The sequence below is a fragment of the Pipistrellus hanaki genome, assembly GCF_964339955.1.
Source record: "Pipistrellus hanaki genome assembly, chromosome: 10".
NCBI lineage: Eukaryota > Metazoa > Chordata > Mammalia > Chiroptera > Vespertilionidae > Pipistrellus > Pipistrellus hanaki.
Window position 1 is genome coordinate 18,881,069 of NC_140512.1, and position 15,440 is coordinate 18,896,508.

The 15,440-nt window shown below is 44.5% G+C and overlaps 1 protein-coding gene across 8 annotated transcripts in view; it reads right to left on the minus strand.

Annotated features, from left to right (window-relative positions):
- Positions 1–1,545: 1,545 nt before the first annotated feature.
- MAGI2 (membrane associated guanylate kinase, WW and PDZ domain containing 2) overlaps positions 1,546–15,440 on the minus strand; it is a 1,098,541-nt gene continuing 1,084,646 nt past the window's right edge. For 5 of the 8 annotated variants that reach the window (XM_084897036.1, XM_084897035.1, XM_084897034.1 and 2 more), the window contains one exon: positions 1,546–2,585. In XM_084897036.1, the coding sequence (XP_084753162.1) occupies positions 1,969–2,585 (617 nt within the window). In that variant the 3' untranslated portion in view covers positions 1,546–1,968. Of the gene's footprint in view, positions 2,586–3,533; positions 4,583–15,440 lie in introns of those variants that run through there. The other 3 variants (XM_084897041.1, XM_084897039.1, XM_084897040.1) reach the window with 2 other exon arrangements.

Genomic DNA, 15,440 nt, shown 5'->3' on the forward strand with positions numbered 1-15,440 from the left:
GCTTTCAACCATGTTTTCCTCTTGTCAAACAACCGAGCGATTCCGGAGCCTGATGGAAATTAAATGGCTAGTGCTCAGGATACAGCAATTACAGAGAGGGAAAGAGTCAACACCGGGAGGCGATTACTGTGACCTTGTGTGCGCACTGATCTCCCCGCTTTCCTTATTTGACTAGGAGGCCAGGGAGGTGAGGCTTATTTGCATTGGGACTCCTGTAAGGGGCAACGAAGGGGCAGGATGAAGCCTCCTTCGTTCAGGGCACATTAAAGACAAACTGCCCTCGGAGACATTTAGCTTTTAAATATGTGTCGCTACAAATAGGTACCCGTGTGTGGATGGAGAAGGGGCTGTGTAATAAACCTGACAGGCTCAGAGGGCTACGTGGCAGACCTGACATGCGCTGTGACTGAAAGTAACCACACAGGGGGCAGGGACCACAAGTTCCTGTTTCTCCTTTAATTCTAAAGGAATAAAAAGAACTGGAAAACTGCCACTCCTGCAGGATTCTCTTAATCCATGGAGACTTTGCTTCTGAGTATTTTCCTCAAAAATTGGGCTCAACTAAATTCTTATAAAATTTTTCTATAGGGTTGGAGGTTCTTTTGTCGACAAATGGATACTTTTTTTTTTTTTTTTCCTTTCCCCTCAAAGAAATATTAAAACAGCAGGGAAGAAAGGCAAGCCTGAAAGTTTTGCTGGGGGATCAACCATAGATCAATGAAGATAAACAGAAACATCTAGAGCCTGCTGGAGAAATAAAATTTGGCAAACACCACCAGAACAAAAAGCCAAGCAAACAGAGATACAAAGGAGGAAGACTAAGGAAAGAAAGATAAGCAGAAAGGAATGCTAAAAAAGATTTATGTTCTTTAATGAAAATAAATTGGTCATAATAGTGATTTCTTTTTTAAATATCAGGGATTCATCATAATCTGAGAAATATAGGAGAAGTATTTTGCTCTATGAAAGTGGAAATGACGTCATGGAAAGTGGGTTTTAAAAAAAGACAATACTATCAGTGAACTATAACATTGCTGTCAGAGAAGCTACTCTCTCTGCCAGCCTGAGCCAATAGGAAAGCCTTTTCACACAGGAGCTGCAGCGTTGCCAATCTCGGGTTAAACCAATCGTGGTCCTTCAATTATTAAAAGGCGTATCTGAGATGAAAACCAATGAAGATCTATGAGCTAAACTGCAAAAATTCTGACTTACGGCAAACGGTTCCCTAGGATACAGTTTTGAAAACCTTTGTTCTCTAACTGCTGAAAAATGTACAGAAATATGATTTGCTCGCAGGAGGGAGGGCAGTACAAATGGCATCATACCCATGAATTCACTAGGTTTTTCTAACTTCTCCTGCGCTGCGCAGGGAACGTCGCTGCTAATGGATGAGCCATGGACACGGCGTGAGCGCACAGTTCCGAATGTGTCAAAAGAAACCTTTGAACCCCTGTCTAGAGATGTGTCAAGAACAATGTATTTACAACTCTTTTAGATCAACGAAAAGATAGACTCTTGTCTCAGGTTCAGCTTGCTTCCGTGCAGTTTGATTTTTTTTTTTTAAGGCGATATTCCAGTTTGTGATTGCTCTTAATCTGTCCAGTCTCTTGATAGAAAGTTTGGATGACATCCAGATCCTTCATGCAGTGGGGGGATATTTTTTTTCTCTCTCTCTCTTTTTTCTTTTTTTTTGAAAACTAAAGCTACACTGCATTGTCTCTCCGTGATGCTCTCCACGTGGTTTTGGTTCTTCCATAGCTGCCAAAGCCCCCCTCCCCGCAGCGGGACCGGAGGCTTCAGGGTCCGTTAGGTCTGCGGTGGGCGGGCACCCACCCGGGCCGCACGCCGGCGCCCCCGGGCCTCGGGGCCGCGGGGATGGATGCGGTGACAGTGACAATAAATTAAATCGCCGGCACACGGGCCGGGAGACCCGCCGGCCGGCAGGCAGGGGCGTCCGGGCGGGGCGGCTCATCTGCCCGCGGCCGAGGAGGCGCCGGGCCGGAGGAGCCCGGACAGCCGGTCGGAGCCCGGCACCTTCCAGGGCCCCGGCGCCACCGCCGCCCTGCGCGCCGGTGCGCCCCCTGGAGGCGGCCGCGCGCCCTGCCGGGGCCCCGCGCGCGCGCCCGCCCGGCCCTCGGCCTCTCGCGCGCCGCCGCCGCCTCCCGGGCCCGCGGACCCAGGCGCAGCCCCGGGGCCCGGCGCGGCGGCCGCTCGGGGCCCCTCCTCCGCCGCGGGCACGGGCGGCCTGGCCTCCGGGGGCGCCCTGCCGGGCTCGGGCCGCCCCTGGCCGCCGGGCGCCTCCTCCAGCCGCGGCCGCGCGGCCCGCTGCGGGCTGGCCGAGCGCTCCCTCTGCTCCCCCAGGCGCTGCTTCTTCTGGCCGCCGGCCGCGAGCTCCTTTGGTTTCCTGGCGTCGCGCTCCCTTTGGGCAGCATCCCACGCCGGGGCTGGGCTGGTCGGGTGGCAGGGGTCGGAGGATGGGGCTGGATGCGATGGAGAGAATGGCGAGAAGACGTCCTCCGGGGAGGCGCCTACTTCCTGCAGACCGGGGGCGGCGGCAGCGGGGCCGCTCCAGGCGCCGGGTTCGTCTGCGGGACACGGAGCACAGGCGTTAGGGCCGCGGCAGCTGGCCAGGGGCGGCTGCTCTCGAGGTCCCCCCTCTCCCCCTTTAGCCTCACCCACACCCTCATCCCCACCCTCACCCCAAAGCTCAGTGTCCCGCCGCCCTCTTTCACCCGGCCCCTGCCCTCCTGGGGAGAGGAGGGAGCACCGCAGAGCCTCCCCATCCCTGCGCCTAGGCCATTGCAACTGCCTGGGTGTCTGCAGGTTTGACAGCCCTGAGTGTATCATCTGACTCGGCAGTGCTTGACTCAGCGGTTCTATGATCCCGAGTTATACATCTGAGTATCCTGGGGAAGTTGTGAAACATACAGATTCCCCCGGGGCCAGACCCAGGGGGAGGACAGGGCCCAGGCATGCCTTTGCATGTTGAACAGCATCCCTAGATGCTGAAGGTGGTCCAGGAACCAAGCTTTGAAGGACGCTGGTCTGAGTTCTCTGGGGAAAGTTAGAAGAGTGACTTTCTCCCACCATTAGGTGTCACTCAAAGCATAATTCTTAGCGACCCTCAGATAGTCTCAGCATCGGGATCGAATCATCTAAAAACACTCATTGTTGCCTTTTGGAAAAAGCGTCTTCCTTAATTCTTTTCAATAGTTGTAACATGATACAAGTCCTGGCACTAAGATAATGGGTTCTTTCGAGGAAGCCTAGTCTCGGGATTTATTTGGGATTTAAGATCTACTTTAAGAAAGGATTTGAGATAATTTGCAACGATGAAACATACAAAATAGAGTGATAAAAAATTAGAAATAGCTTGTTTTCTTAAATAAAAAAATGCAACCACTATTCAGAAGCCAAGGAGGAGAACAGATGTATTAGGAATCTGAGAGGAGTTCAGTCACTACTATGAGCAGTAACATTACCCTTGAGTTTCTGGCCACTAAAGCAAAATTAAAGCAGAGAAATCCAATACAGTGAACCTTCAATATTTGTAAGGCATATGTCCTAAGACCATTGGAAATCTTCAAATTTGGGGGTGTCATTGTGGAGTGTCATTTTTCTCCGTAGAATTGGTATATGGTCACGAGTGGGGGACAAAGAAGCCACATCGATATCTGAATGCTGAGTGGCAGGTCAGGCATCTTCACTAGCTATGAGATTCAGTCCCACACACCAGCCTCAGTGCATGTGATCCAGATTCCTGCTGCTGCAACATTGTGTGTCAGAGGCTGTCAGGGGCCCTTATGCACACTCCGTCTGTGAATGTCCAGGGTCTACTTGGTTTAAGTTGAGGATTCTTATCTGTACCTTTGATGCTGATTTATAAAGAGAGAAGGAGAGGAAGAGGGCAGAATGGTCCCACTAATTCTCGTCATCTGTAGAATACTAAATCAGTTGCAAAAAAAAGTTTCTCCTTTGATGTGAAATCTGATTTTGAATAAGTGCAGTAAGCCAGCCACACCCATAGGCTGTGATCCTTTGGGCTCTATGTCAGGTATCCTTGGTTACCTCAAGAACTAGTCTGAAATCCTCAAGTGCAAATTGGAGTATGTTCAGCCTCTGGCTGGGCTAGCATTTCAAAATCAAACTAACAAATGATACCTGGTGGCAATTCCACCACGATAGGAAGATATTGTCTGAAAAGAGTTAAAACTGGTCTTCAAAAGGCCTGTCTAGAGGATAGTTGTGCAATGTTCATCTCTAACTTGGACCACAGGAATGATATTTCAGATTTTTATAGCTCTTTCCCCACCATTACATCACATACAGTGAAGCCAATTAACTGGCCTCAAATTACGTCTGAGGTACAGGGAGGCTGAGAGTATTCACCCCATTTCCTGAAGGAGGAGCTGAAGCAGAGAGAAATTAAGTTAACTTGACCAAGATTACAAAATGGGTAAGCCAAGAGTAAAATGACTGGTTTATCCTTGTAACTTACTGAGAAAAATTTCCCAAGGTGTAGCCTTGCAAATAGGATCAAAGCATGTGAAATAGGCCAATGGCCACTGCTGACCAACTGGGTCTAGAGCCAATAATGAACAGAATAATTAGCATTTACTTCTGAACAACTTATTTACGGTGATAAACGAGGTGAAAAATTTTCAAAATACAAAAGTATAAAAGAATCCCTCTTATCAAAGATTTCTGAAGTGTTTGTTCACAGATTATTAAATGCTTAATGAGAGGAATTTAAAGCTAGAATGTGCTAAGCTACTATTTACTAAGAATATTAGTCAGAAATTAAAATGAACTAGATCACCAAATAAAATGATTTAAAAGGTCGATGTTTGTATATGTGGCTTCATAGTTGCGGGAAGCCACTGCTTGCTGGTACTGTCACCACAGTGCACCAAAGGAATGGAAGGCCGCTGGACCTTGGGCGTTAGCAGGGCTGTGGTGGCTCAAGGCAATTCCCTAACCTGATAATCCTTTTACTGTTTACCAAACTTTATCTTTGATATGCCCGTATGCATTGCTAAAGGGTAAATGTGTATTCAAATCAATAAAAGGTGGACCAGGCCAGAGGTTGGTGTGTCTCTTTAAGAAAGAGGTGCCCCTTGGCCGCCAATGCCTTCTAAATTCATACTTCTTGTGTAGCATTTTCATTTTTTGTGTGTTGGCCCCTCCTTCAGAACCTAAATCCTGCCGTGAAGGTGATGGAAAATAGTTTTCATTTTGGGGGACAAGAATTCCCCAGTTCAATACTAGACCTGCAGCACCTGCACCAGACTGAGCCTGCAAAGCTCCTTCAGAGCAGCAGGGACAGGTGGCAGGCCACCCCTTCCTCACTTGCCCTGTCACCGGCCTCAATAAGGTAAATGATTCCACTTATTTATGCATTCATTGGTTGATGCTTGCATGTGCCCTGCCCAGGAATTAAATCTGCAACCCTTGACATATTAGGACAACACTCTCACCAACTGAGCTTTCCAGCCAGGCCCCCCTTGGAGATAGTCTTAAAAACAGAAATGGTAGTGTTGTCAGAGCCCAGGACAACTAACCTCATTACCAACTAACCTCAAATAGGTGGGCCTGTTTAGCTATTGTTTCTCACAATAACCCACTTTTCTCTTTACTTCTTCTCTTGCCTACCTTCACAATCCTTCATACAGCATCCACAACACCTGTTTGAGACATTAATTAGATCATACCATTCCCTTGCTTGAAACTTTTGGTGGATCCTCACTGCTTAAAGTCCAAAATTACAATCATGACCCACAAAAGCCTGTGAGATCTGACCCTAGGTGGGTAGCTCAGTTGGTTAGAATGCTGTCCCCATATGTCAAGGTTGGGGTTCAATCCCCACTCAGGGCACATATAAGAATCAACCAATAAATGCATAAATAAATGGGACTACAAATAATGTTTCTTTCTCTCGAGCCAACAAATTATTTTTTTTAAAGTCTGTGTGCTCTGGCTCTTGTCAGCCTTGTCAACTTTATTTCCCTTCATTCCCTAGTCTCCATGCACCCTGGCGTTGGTTTACAACCTCAAAGGCACCAATCTCGTTCTCATTTCTGGGATTTCATTGCTGACTCCTCTGTCCAGACCGGACCATTCTCCCCCAAATAGTCACATGGCACATTCCTCTTTCTTCTTTAAGACTCTTAAATAGCACCTCAGGGAACCCCAGGCACAGCCAAGCATTCTCCTCTCCTCTTTCCTCAAGAGCATCTTTACTTTGTTTCCTCACAGTGTTTATCATTTGTAATTATGTATTTGCCTGCTTTCTAGATTAATATCAGCCTCGGTGACTAGATTGTGAGCTTCATGACAGCAGTGGCCACCCTGGTCTTGTTTATCACAGTGGACTTAATACCTAGCAGACTGTGTGACACAGAATAAGTGCTCCATGAATACCTGATGAACACGTAAATCCTTCCACAAATAGAAATGGAAGACTTGAATCGAAATGCCTACTCGAGGGAATACTTCAGAGAGAAGATCTTTACTTAAAGAATAATCTGCGTCTAACAGTGTGGATGTCTCTGAGAACATAGACTGAATAATATAGAATTATATATTAGTATATATGTACACAAATTACACGCACACACACACATTCACATGTACACACACACACCATTATCTTTGAGTTAAAAGACTATTTCTTAAATTATGGGAACCCAGAGTATTGAAAAATAAAACTCTTTCACTTCATATATGCCTTAGATAAAAAACAAAACAAAACAAAAATAGCTCATCTATTGGGTCGGCAGCTAAGTAATTGCGGATTTTTTAAAGAAAATCAAAGACAATTTTTTCATGGAACTAAATAACTTTATTCTGTAATGTATTGCCCATTTTGATCAATGACCTTTTGCCATCTTTCAGGCAGCATCATAATCCCACGTTCAAAAAACTTCTGGTTTTTATTAGCAAAAAACTGAATCAGGTACGATTTGACATCATCATCATTATTGAAATTTTTACCATTCAAGGAGTTTTGTAAAGATCGAAACAAAAAGTAATCAGATGGTGCAAGGTCAGGACTATATGGTGGATGTGGCAAAACATCCCAACCAAGCTCCATTAATTTTTGCCGAGTGACCAAAGTTGTGTGTGGCCTTGCATTGTCATGATGGAATACAACACCTTTTCGATTTGTCAATTCGGGCCACTTTTCTTCAACTGCATTGTTTAATTTCGTTAGTTGTTCAATGTAGACATCAGAGTTGATCGTTCGGTTGGGTGGTTAAGAGTTCAAAGTAGACAATTCCTTTGTAATCCCACCAAACTGATAACAAAACCTTCTTTTGATGAATATCAGCTTTTGATGTTGTTTGAGTTGGTTCACCTGGCCTGCTCCACGATCTTTTCCGCTTGATATTGTTGTAAACAACCCATTTTTCATCGCCAGTTATCAGTCGTTTTAAAAATGGATCATGTTCATTACGTTTCTTTAGCAAATCGCAGCTGCTAATGCGTTGCGTTAACTGTGATTCTTTCAGTTCGTGAGGAACCCATGTATCGAGTTTTTGAACATAGCCAAGTTGTTTTAAGTGATTTTCAATGCATGTATGTGATACATGAAGCTTCTCTGCAATCTCACGTGTTGTACTGTGACAGTCCGAATTGATTATTGCTTTGATTAGGGCGTCATCAACTTCAACTGGACGACCAGAGCGTTTTTCATCTTTGAGTGAAAAATCACCAGAACGAAATTTGGCAAACCAATTTTGACACTGCCGTTCTTTTAAGGCTTCATCACCATAAACAGCACATAACTTTTTATGAGCTTGCGATGCGTTTTTCCCTTTGAGGAAATAAAAAAGCAAACTATGACGAAAATGTTCCTTTTGATTTTCCATTTTTTAACGAACGCCAAACGAAAACTACAAAACAGATCAAAAAAATTTTTTTACTGATTAACAGCTGAATAGCCAACTATCAAATAACAAATGTGTTTTACATTTGTACTACGTCTGCAAACCTAAAAATTCAACTGAAGCCATATATGTGTGAAACCCGCAATTACTTAGTTGCCGACCCAATATTATGTTTGAGCATCTTATTTATTTTGTGGGATATAAACCAAGTGACAGTGACCAGAGAGGTGACCCGCTAGGAATAGACTGCTTATTGCAGACCTGCATTATTGGTTTCCCCAGGTGGCTCTTATATCCAGCAAAAACATGTGCAGAAAAGGAAAACATAAATCAAGGAAGAATCAGTTAATTTTATCCGATGCTGAAAGGTAAGGAAGACCCCTCGGGAGGAACCCAGGGATTGTCTAAGGGGAAAGGGGTCCTGCCACCTGAGAACCTTAGGGCTTCCAGTTTGGGCCTAGCGACCCCCCAGCCCCTGAATAAGGGCTCCCACACTGTTTCCTTTCTCTCCACCCAGTGCTACTCCCCAGAGCGCAATGGCTGCTTTTGGGTTAGAGTGTTGAATGTAATACTCTTATTACCACCATTGGTTGTACTAGTAATGGCAACAGCTAACCTTCATGGAGGTGATTATTAGGAACCAGGCGCTCTTCTGAGCTTTTACAAGAAAAATGTGCACATTTTACAGATGAGGTTAAGCCACTTGTTGAAGGCTGCATAGCTGGTAGGTGGTGGAGCAGGGTTGCTGAATGATTTTCTGAAGCACTGTCACTGGAATCCTTTGCTATCCACTGTGAGATGAGTGAGAAATGGGACTCACCTCTTCTTCTGGGCTATGACAAAACCTCCGTCTTGCCCTGGGCAGTTTGGCTCAGTGGATAGCAGAACCATGGGTCCTGGGTTCTATTCCGGTCAAGGGCATGCACCTTGGTTGCAGGATCCTCCCGGGCCCGTGCCCTAGTTGGGGCTTATGCAGAAGGCAACCAATCAATGCGTTTCTCTCACATCAGTTTTTCTCTCCGTCTCTTCCCCTCTCTCCTCCACTCTCCCTAAAAATCAATGGGAAAATACCCTTGGGTGAGGATTAACCAAAACAAACAAACAAACAAACAAAACCCAACCTCTATCTAAAGTGGTGGTCAAAGGCTGATCTATTGTTATTCCGAATGGAAACTCTGAAATGCTGTTTGTGTTTGAATCTTGGACACAGAAATATAGTTGTCACAGTTAGAGTATTGATTTGTGAAAATGATGGAAGCATGAGCTGGGCTCAGAGAATAAAAAATTAGATTTGTTAAGGATAGGGATAATACTTTAAGTATATCCCTCCAAGTGTCACACCTTGAATCTAGATTGAATTGAAAATACTCATACCAGATATTAGAAACAATGAGTCAGTTTGAGAGATAAATACTTTTACTGCTCAAATTATTCTGCAAAGAGATTCACAGTTTTGGTAAGTGTTACTTCTTTTTTGCTTTAAATTATATTTTTAATGATTTCAGAGAGGAAGTGTGTGTGTGGGGTAGATAGAAACATCTATGATGAGAGAGAATCATTGATTAGCTGCCTCCTGCATGTCCCCTACTGGGGACCGAGCTTGCAACCCAGGCATGCCCCCTTGATCGGACCCTTCAGTCCTCAGACTGACACTCTATCCACGGAGCAGAATCAACTAGGGCAAATGTCACTTCTTCTTTTCTTTTTTTTAATTTTTATTTTATTTAACTTTCCTGTTGCAACACACAGTTGGCTGGGTTAGAGAATATTAATGTGGTTGCATTGAAATATATGTTCTTCTAATTTAGAGTATTTTGAGAAAGTATAAAAATAATTATAGTACATCAAAGGATAGTAATATGAAGTCATTTGGTGCTCCAAAAAAAATCTCTTAAGGATGTGTTCAAACCATTATGGCTCATTTGGATCTATTTATTCGGCCATCACGAAGGTGAGTGCCTTTTGTAACAAAACGCAAATAAGGAAAATGTGCCTTTAAAAATTTCAGAACAAATTATTTTGCATTGCTTCTGCTCTTCCTGAAGCTTTGTTTCCAGCCTGGAGGCATTACCAATGGCCTTCAAGCATGCATTTGCTTCACTTCTGTTACTAGAGAGATGTGAATTAGGTGTTATAAACATTAATAACGTCTAAAACTGTGACCATATTTGCTTAGTGATGCTCACAGTTATACTCATCCTCATTGTGAAAGCGTAAGCAGTGACCCTGTGGCAGATGTTCCCTATCTCCATGGCTGAAAGGGCGAATCTCAGGGCTAGCTGGTTGTCAATGGAGCTACCCATGACTGAGTGGTTCATGATGATAATAGAACAGTTTTAAAGGCACTACATGAAGAAGTGGTGTTTCTAAAAGCCCGCATTCAAATGCAAATATACCCCCCAGGGGTTGGGAAGAGGAAAAAGTCCAGGAAGATTTAACAGATTTTTTTTCTCTGTACCACCAGTGGGAAATTGGACTCCAGAGAAGGGGGATGGAGCACAGGGAAGTTTCACTGCCGGAAGGGGCTGGAAATGTGTCGGATAGACAGAAGGACACACTTCACCTTCCCATAGCTTTGCCTGTGCTGGCTCAGTCACCTGGAGCCTTGGTGGACAGTTCACCGTCCTGCTGAGTAGAGAGGGGCCATGTTTGCCTTCAGGAAGAATATGTCAGTGCCTGGTGGAGGCAAGAGGGTCAACAGCAAGCCTTGGCCTCTCTCTGGGGCTGCCTCTGGTGGTGAGCTTGGGCAAGTCATTTAACCATTTCTCAGGGATATTGAAAACTGAGAATTGGGAATAATACCTGCCCTACTTCCCTCCCAGAGTTGTGATGATCAAATCAAATGATATATATGAATATTTATATACACATCAGCCATTACGTTAACAGTTTGAGTTAATTTTTAAAATGGGCCAAAGATTCGGACTATCACTTCACCAAAGATGACATATGAAATAGAGAGATGCTCAACATCATTAATAGCAAAATGCAAACCAAAACTATGAGGTACCACTACTATTCATCTATGAATATGGCGAAAGTAAAACAACAACAACAACAACAAAAAAAAAACAACAACACAAACACATAACAAAACTTGAAAAAAATAGCAAGGACATGCAGCTACCAGAACTCTCACATGTTTTCATTGGGAATAAAAGTGGAACAGCCACGTTAGGAAAAGATCTTGTCAGTTTCTAAAAAGGTTAAACATCCTATATAGAAAGAGAAAATATGCAAATTGACCCTCACTCCCTCACACAAGATGGCTGCCCCATGTGGTCAAAGATGGCCACCATAAGATGACTAGCCAGGAAGGGTAGTTGTGGGAAACCAGGCCAGCAGGGGAGGGTGGTTGAGGGGAGGACCAGGCCTGCAGGAGAGGGCAGTTGGAGGTGACTGGGCCAGCAGGAGAGGGCAGTTAGGGGTGACCAGGCCGACAGGGGAAGGCAGTTGGGGGGTGATCAGGCTGGCAGGCAGGTGAGCAGTTGGGAGCACAAATTTCATGCACCAGGCCTCTAGTTTAGTTATCATACAACTCAGCAATCCCACTCTGAGGCATCTACACAAGTGAAATTAAAAATTATGCTTACACAAAAACTTGAATGTGAATTTTTGTAGTGGTTTTATTCTTATACACCAAAAAACTGAAAACAACTCAAATGTCCAACTGGTGAATGGACAAGCACACTGTGGTACAATGGAATGGTACTCTGCTAGGAAATGGAACTACTTATACAGCCAACAGCATGAGGGAATCGCAGATGCACTATGCTAAATGAAGGAAGTCACATTCAAAAGGTTACATGCTGTATGTTTCTCTTTATATGACATCTTCAAATAGCCAAAACTAATGGGGCAGAAAACTGATTAGTGGTCTCTAGGGGTTGGAGTGGGAGGATTTGGGGGTTATGGGACTGTTCTGTATCTTCATTATTGATTATATAACTGTATGGGTTTTTCAAAACTGGTTGAATTGTACATTAAAAAGAGTGAATTTTACTGTATATAAATTACTAGAGGCCTGGTGCATGAAATTTCATGCATGGGAGGGGGGTCGGGATTAGGCCTAAACTGGCAGTTGGACATCCCTTTCACAATCTGGGACTGATGCCTCCTAAGTGCTCTCCTGTCTGCCTGATTGCCCCTAACTCTCCTCACCCCCTGCCCCCCGCCTCACTGGCTTGGTCGCCTCAAACTGCCTCCCCCTGCTGTCCTGGTCACCCCCCACAGCCCCCCCTGCTGGCCTGGTTGCCCCTCACTGCCCCCTTCTGCCCAGCCTAGTCGCCCCTCACTGCCCTCCCTGCCAGCGTGGCCACCCCATGCAGCCTGCTATTCAGCTGTTTGGTTGTCTCTCACTAACCCTCCTGCTAGCTTTGTTGCCCCACGCAGTCTGCTGTTCGGTCGTTACTGCGAGGGCGTCCTGACCAATTTGCACATTACACTTTTATTAGGATAGATATCTCAATTTTTCAAAATGTGAAAAAATTAATAGTGCTGAAACTGTTTTTAAACCTTGTGCAAAGAAGTCTTTTTAAATTGGTTACCGGTACACCTTTTGCAAGTAATATTTCCACCACTCATTTGCTTAGTAACCTCCCTTTCTCCTCCCCTATGGACTAAGAAGGTTCTGATCATGAATTCGGAGTTGACAAGAGTCAGCAGACTCTGAATTAAATAAGTTTTACTTTAATCTTTAGAAGGCATCTTTAATCTCAAAGCTTTTCTAGAACGGTGTTCTTCATCTCCGAAACACAGCCCTGTCTTCAATGGCAGAGAGCAGAAATAATCAATCATAAGGTTCCTATTTCATGGGAGAAAGGATGAAACTGCTAGTAGCCACCTCTTGCCAAAGATGTAAGAAGAGGGAATCAGCCACTCAGGAGGCTCTCCGCCTCCCGCTAAGTCTGCTCCTCTGTGGTACACACACAAGATCTCCATGATCCCCGCATCAGCCTCTGGAAGCCATCCGCGGGCAAGATGCAGGCGTGAGATTAATTCACTTCTGGACTGAGGCCCCACAGTGACGCGCACCTATATTCCCATCAATAAGTTCCAGGGAACAAAGTCCCCCTATGACAACCTGGCTGTTTAAAAGCAATAAATTAGTGGAAGCAGAGCTCTTGTGCCTTGAGCCATCCAATTTTGTTGTTATCATCTTTCATCAAGGTTATCCTTAGACAATATATACAATATATATTTTTTCTGTATCCAATTTTACTTTTCAAAACACCGTCCTTTTATTAATTTCTCCCCCTATTCTGGAACCCAGTAGCCAGATGCTCTATACATTCCACCCCCCTCCTTGAAATACAATTTACTTCTGATAACAAAATTCAGGGGGCAGCGAAGGCAATGGCAGTAACCCCTGGTTGCCGGTTTTCTCAGCCTGTGTGCCTCCCACCAGACTCAGGCTGCCCACAGCACTCCCCACACTCCAACAGCTGCAGAGTACAGCATCTGGCTAGGTGGGAAGCAGAGTCCTCGCCAATTATGGTTTTCTAGCTCACTTTTGCAAATACTGAAGCTGAAGTAACTGGTTGTTCCTAGGACTGATTTTCCGAAACTCTCCACGAACAAGTAAGACATGGATAAATTATGGCTGCATAGCTCTTAGAAATATTTAAAATAACCTAACTACATCTCTAGTGCCTAGCACGTGCCCTGACCAAGAATCGAACTGTGACCTCCTGATTCATAGACCAATGCTCAACCATTGAGCCATGATGGCCAGGCAATTCACTGATCTTCAGGAAGAAATTACACTTGAACTAAAACTCATTCAGTGTGTGTTGCTTCAAACCAGAGTGTCGTGTTTCTTAATTCGTTATCAAGAAATGAAATTTCGCCGAAACCGGTTTGGCTCAATGGATAAAACGTCAGCTTGGGGACTGAAAGGTCCCGGGTTTGATTCCGGTCAAGGGCATGTACCTTGGTTGCGGGCATATCCCCCGTAGGGGGTGTGCAAGAGGCAGCTGATCGATGACTCTCTCTCATCGATGTTTCTAACTCTCTCTCTCCCTTCCTCTCTGTACAAAATCAATAAAAAAAAAATATATATATATATAAAAGAAATGAAATTTCTATTTATCTTATTGGTATCAGCAAGCAGAAACATAGTCACTCTTAGGACAGAGAAATGCTATTAATCTTGTGGTTAATTTATATTTAATATTTATTAAGCATTTACACTGTGCCAGACACTGTTAACTGCTGGGAATCCAGCTTGCTCGATGTGGTAAATATAGAATGAGAGATTTCCAATGTGACGTGTCATCAGGACAATGAGAGAAAGGAAAGGGTGCTACAGAAGCATTTAATGAGGAGTTGACCTCTCTTAGGGATTCAGAGAGGCCTCCCTAAAAAAGTGGTCTTTCAGCTAAAATGACACTGATTATAATTTTATTACCAGCAGCATTATTATCTATTTCTTCAACAATTAGCCTTTCTTTCAAGTGGTTGCTTCTCTGTCTCTCTTCTGCCTTGAATCATGTCCAGCTCTTGCCTGCCTTGAAAAGACAAAGAACCCTAAGTCTTTCACTTTTATACACTCCAATCTAACTTCCTTGCGTTCATATATTCACATACTCATTCATTTGTTCAAGTTCTGTACTCTGTGCAGGGTATTTGAGGGGCTGCCAAATACGTGGCCGCGGCTGAAGCAGAATGTGAGGAGTAGAGCCACAGAGTGATGAAGGGATGACAGTTTCTGCCGTTGGTAGAACATGCAGAGAACTGAGGAGCCCACTCTGCAGGTGTGGTAGAACTGCGGGAGGGTTTGAGCCTAACAGCACTCATGAGCACTAGAGATGGGAAAGACAGCTGAAATCTAGAGTTCAGGCAGTGCGAATTTACATCCTAGCTTGACTTATGAACCGCTGTGTGGCTTTGGGCAAATTACTCGATTTCTCTGAGCCTAAGTGATACAATATCTACTTCAGACAACTGTTATGAAAATTAAAATGGCCCAAAGTCTTCTAAAAGTTAAAAGAAAAATCTGCAGAAACCTGTTTGGCTCAATGGATAGAGCGTCGGCTTGGGGACTGAAGGTCCCAGGTTGGATTCCGGTCAAGGGCATGTACATTGGTTGCGGGCACATCCTCAGTAGGGGGTGTGCAAGAGGCAGCTGATCGATGATTCTCTCTCATCGATGTTTCTAACTCTCTATCCCTCTCTCTTCCTCTCTGTGAAAAATCAATAAAATATATATTTTTTAAAAATCTAATACAGTGTTTCGCATATAGTAGGTGTTTGTAAGTCATAATTGTAATAGTAAAAACAGCTAACATTTGTTAGACACTATTTATACGAAATGTTGTGCACACATTCTGTCATTCAAATTTCACAACAAACTGTAGGAGATAGAAGGATGAATAGTAATGGATCCTGGTGAGTCCTCTACCTGGACAGTCCACCTGAGAAGGGACCAGAGCCCACGAGGTATTGAGATCAAAGAGCTGTCCTACAGGCAAGCAGGGCTGTAGCCAACACAGGCCTCCAGCATACGGCAGCCTGTGACCCAGCTGGGACCCCAGGCCTCTCTCTGAACTT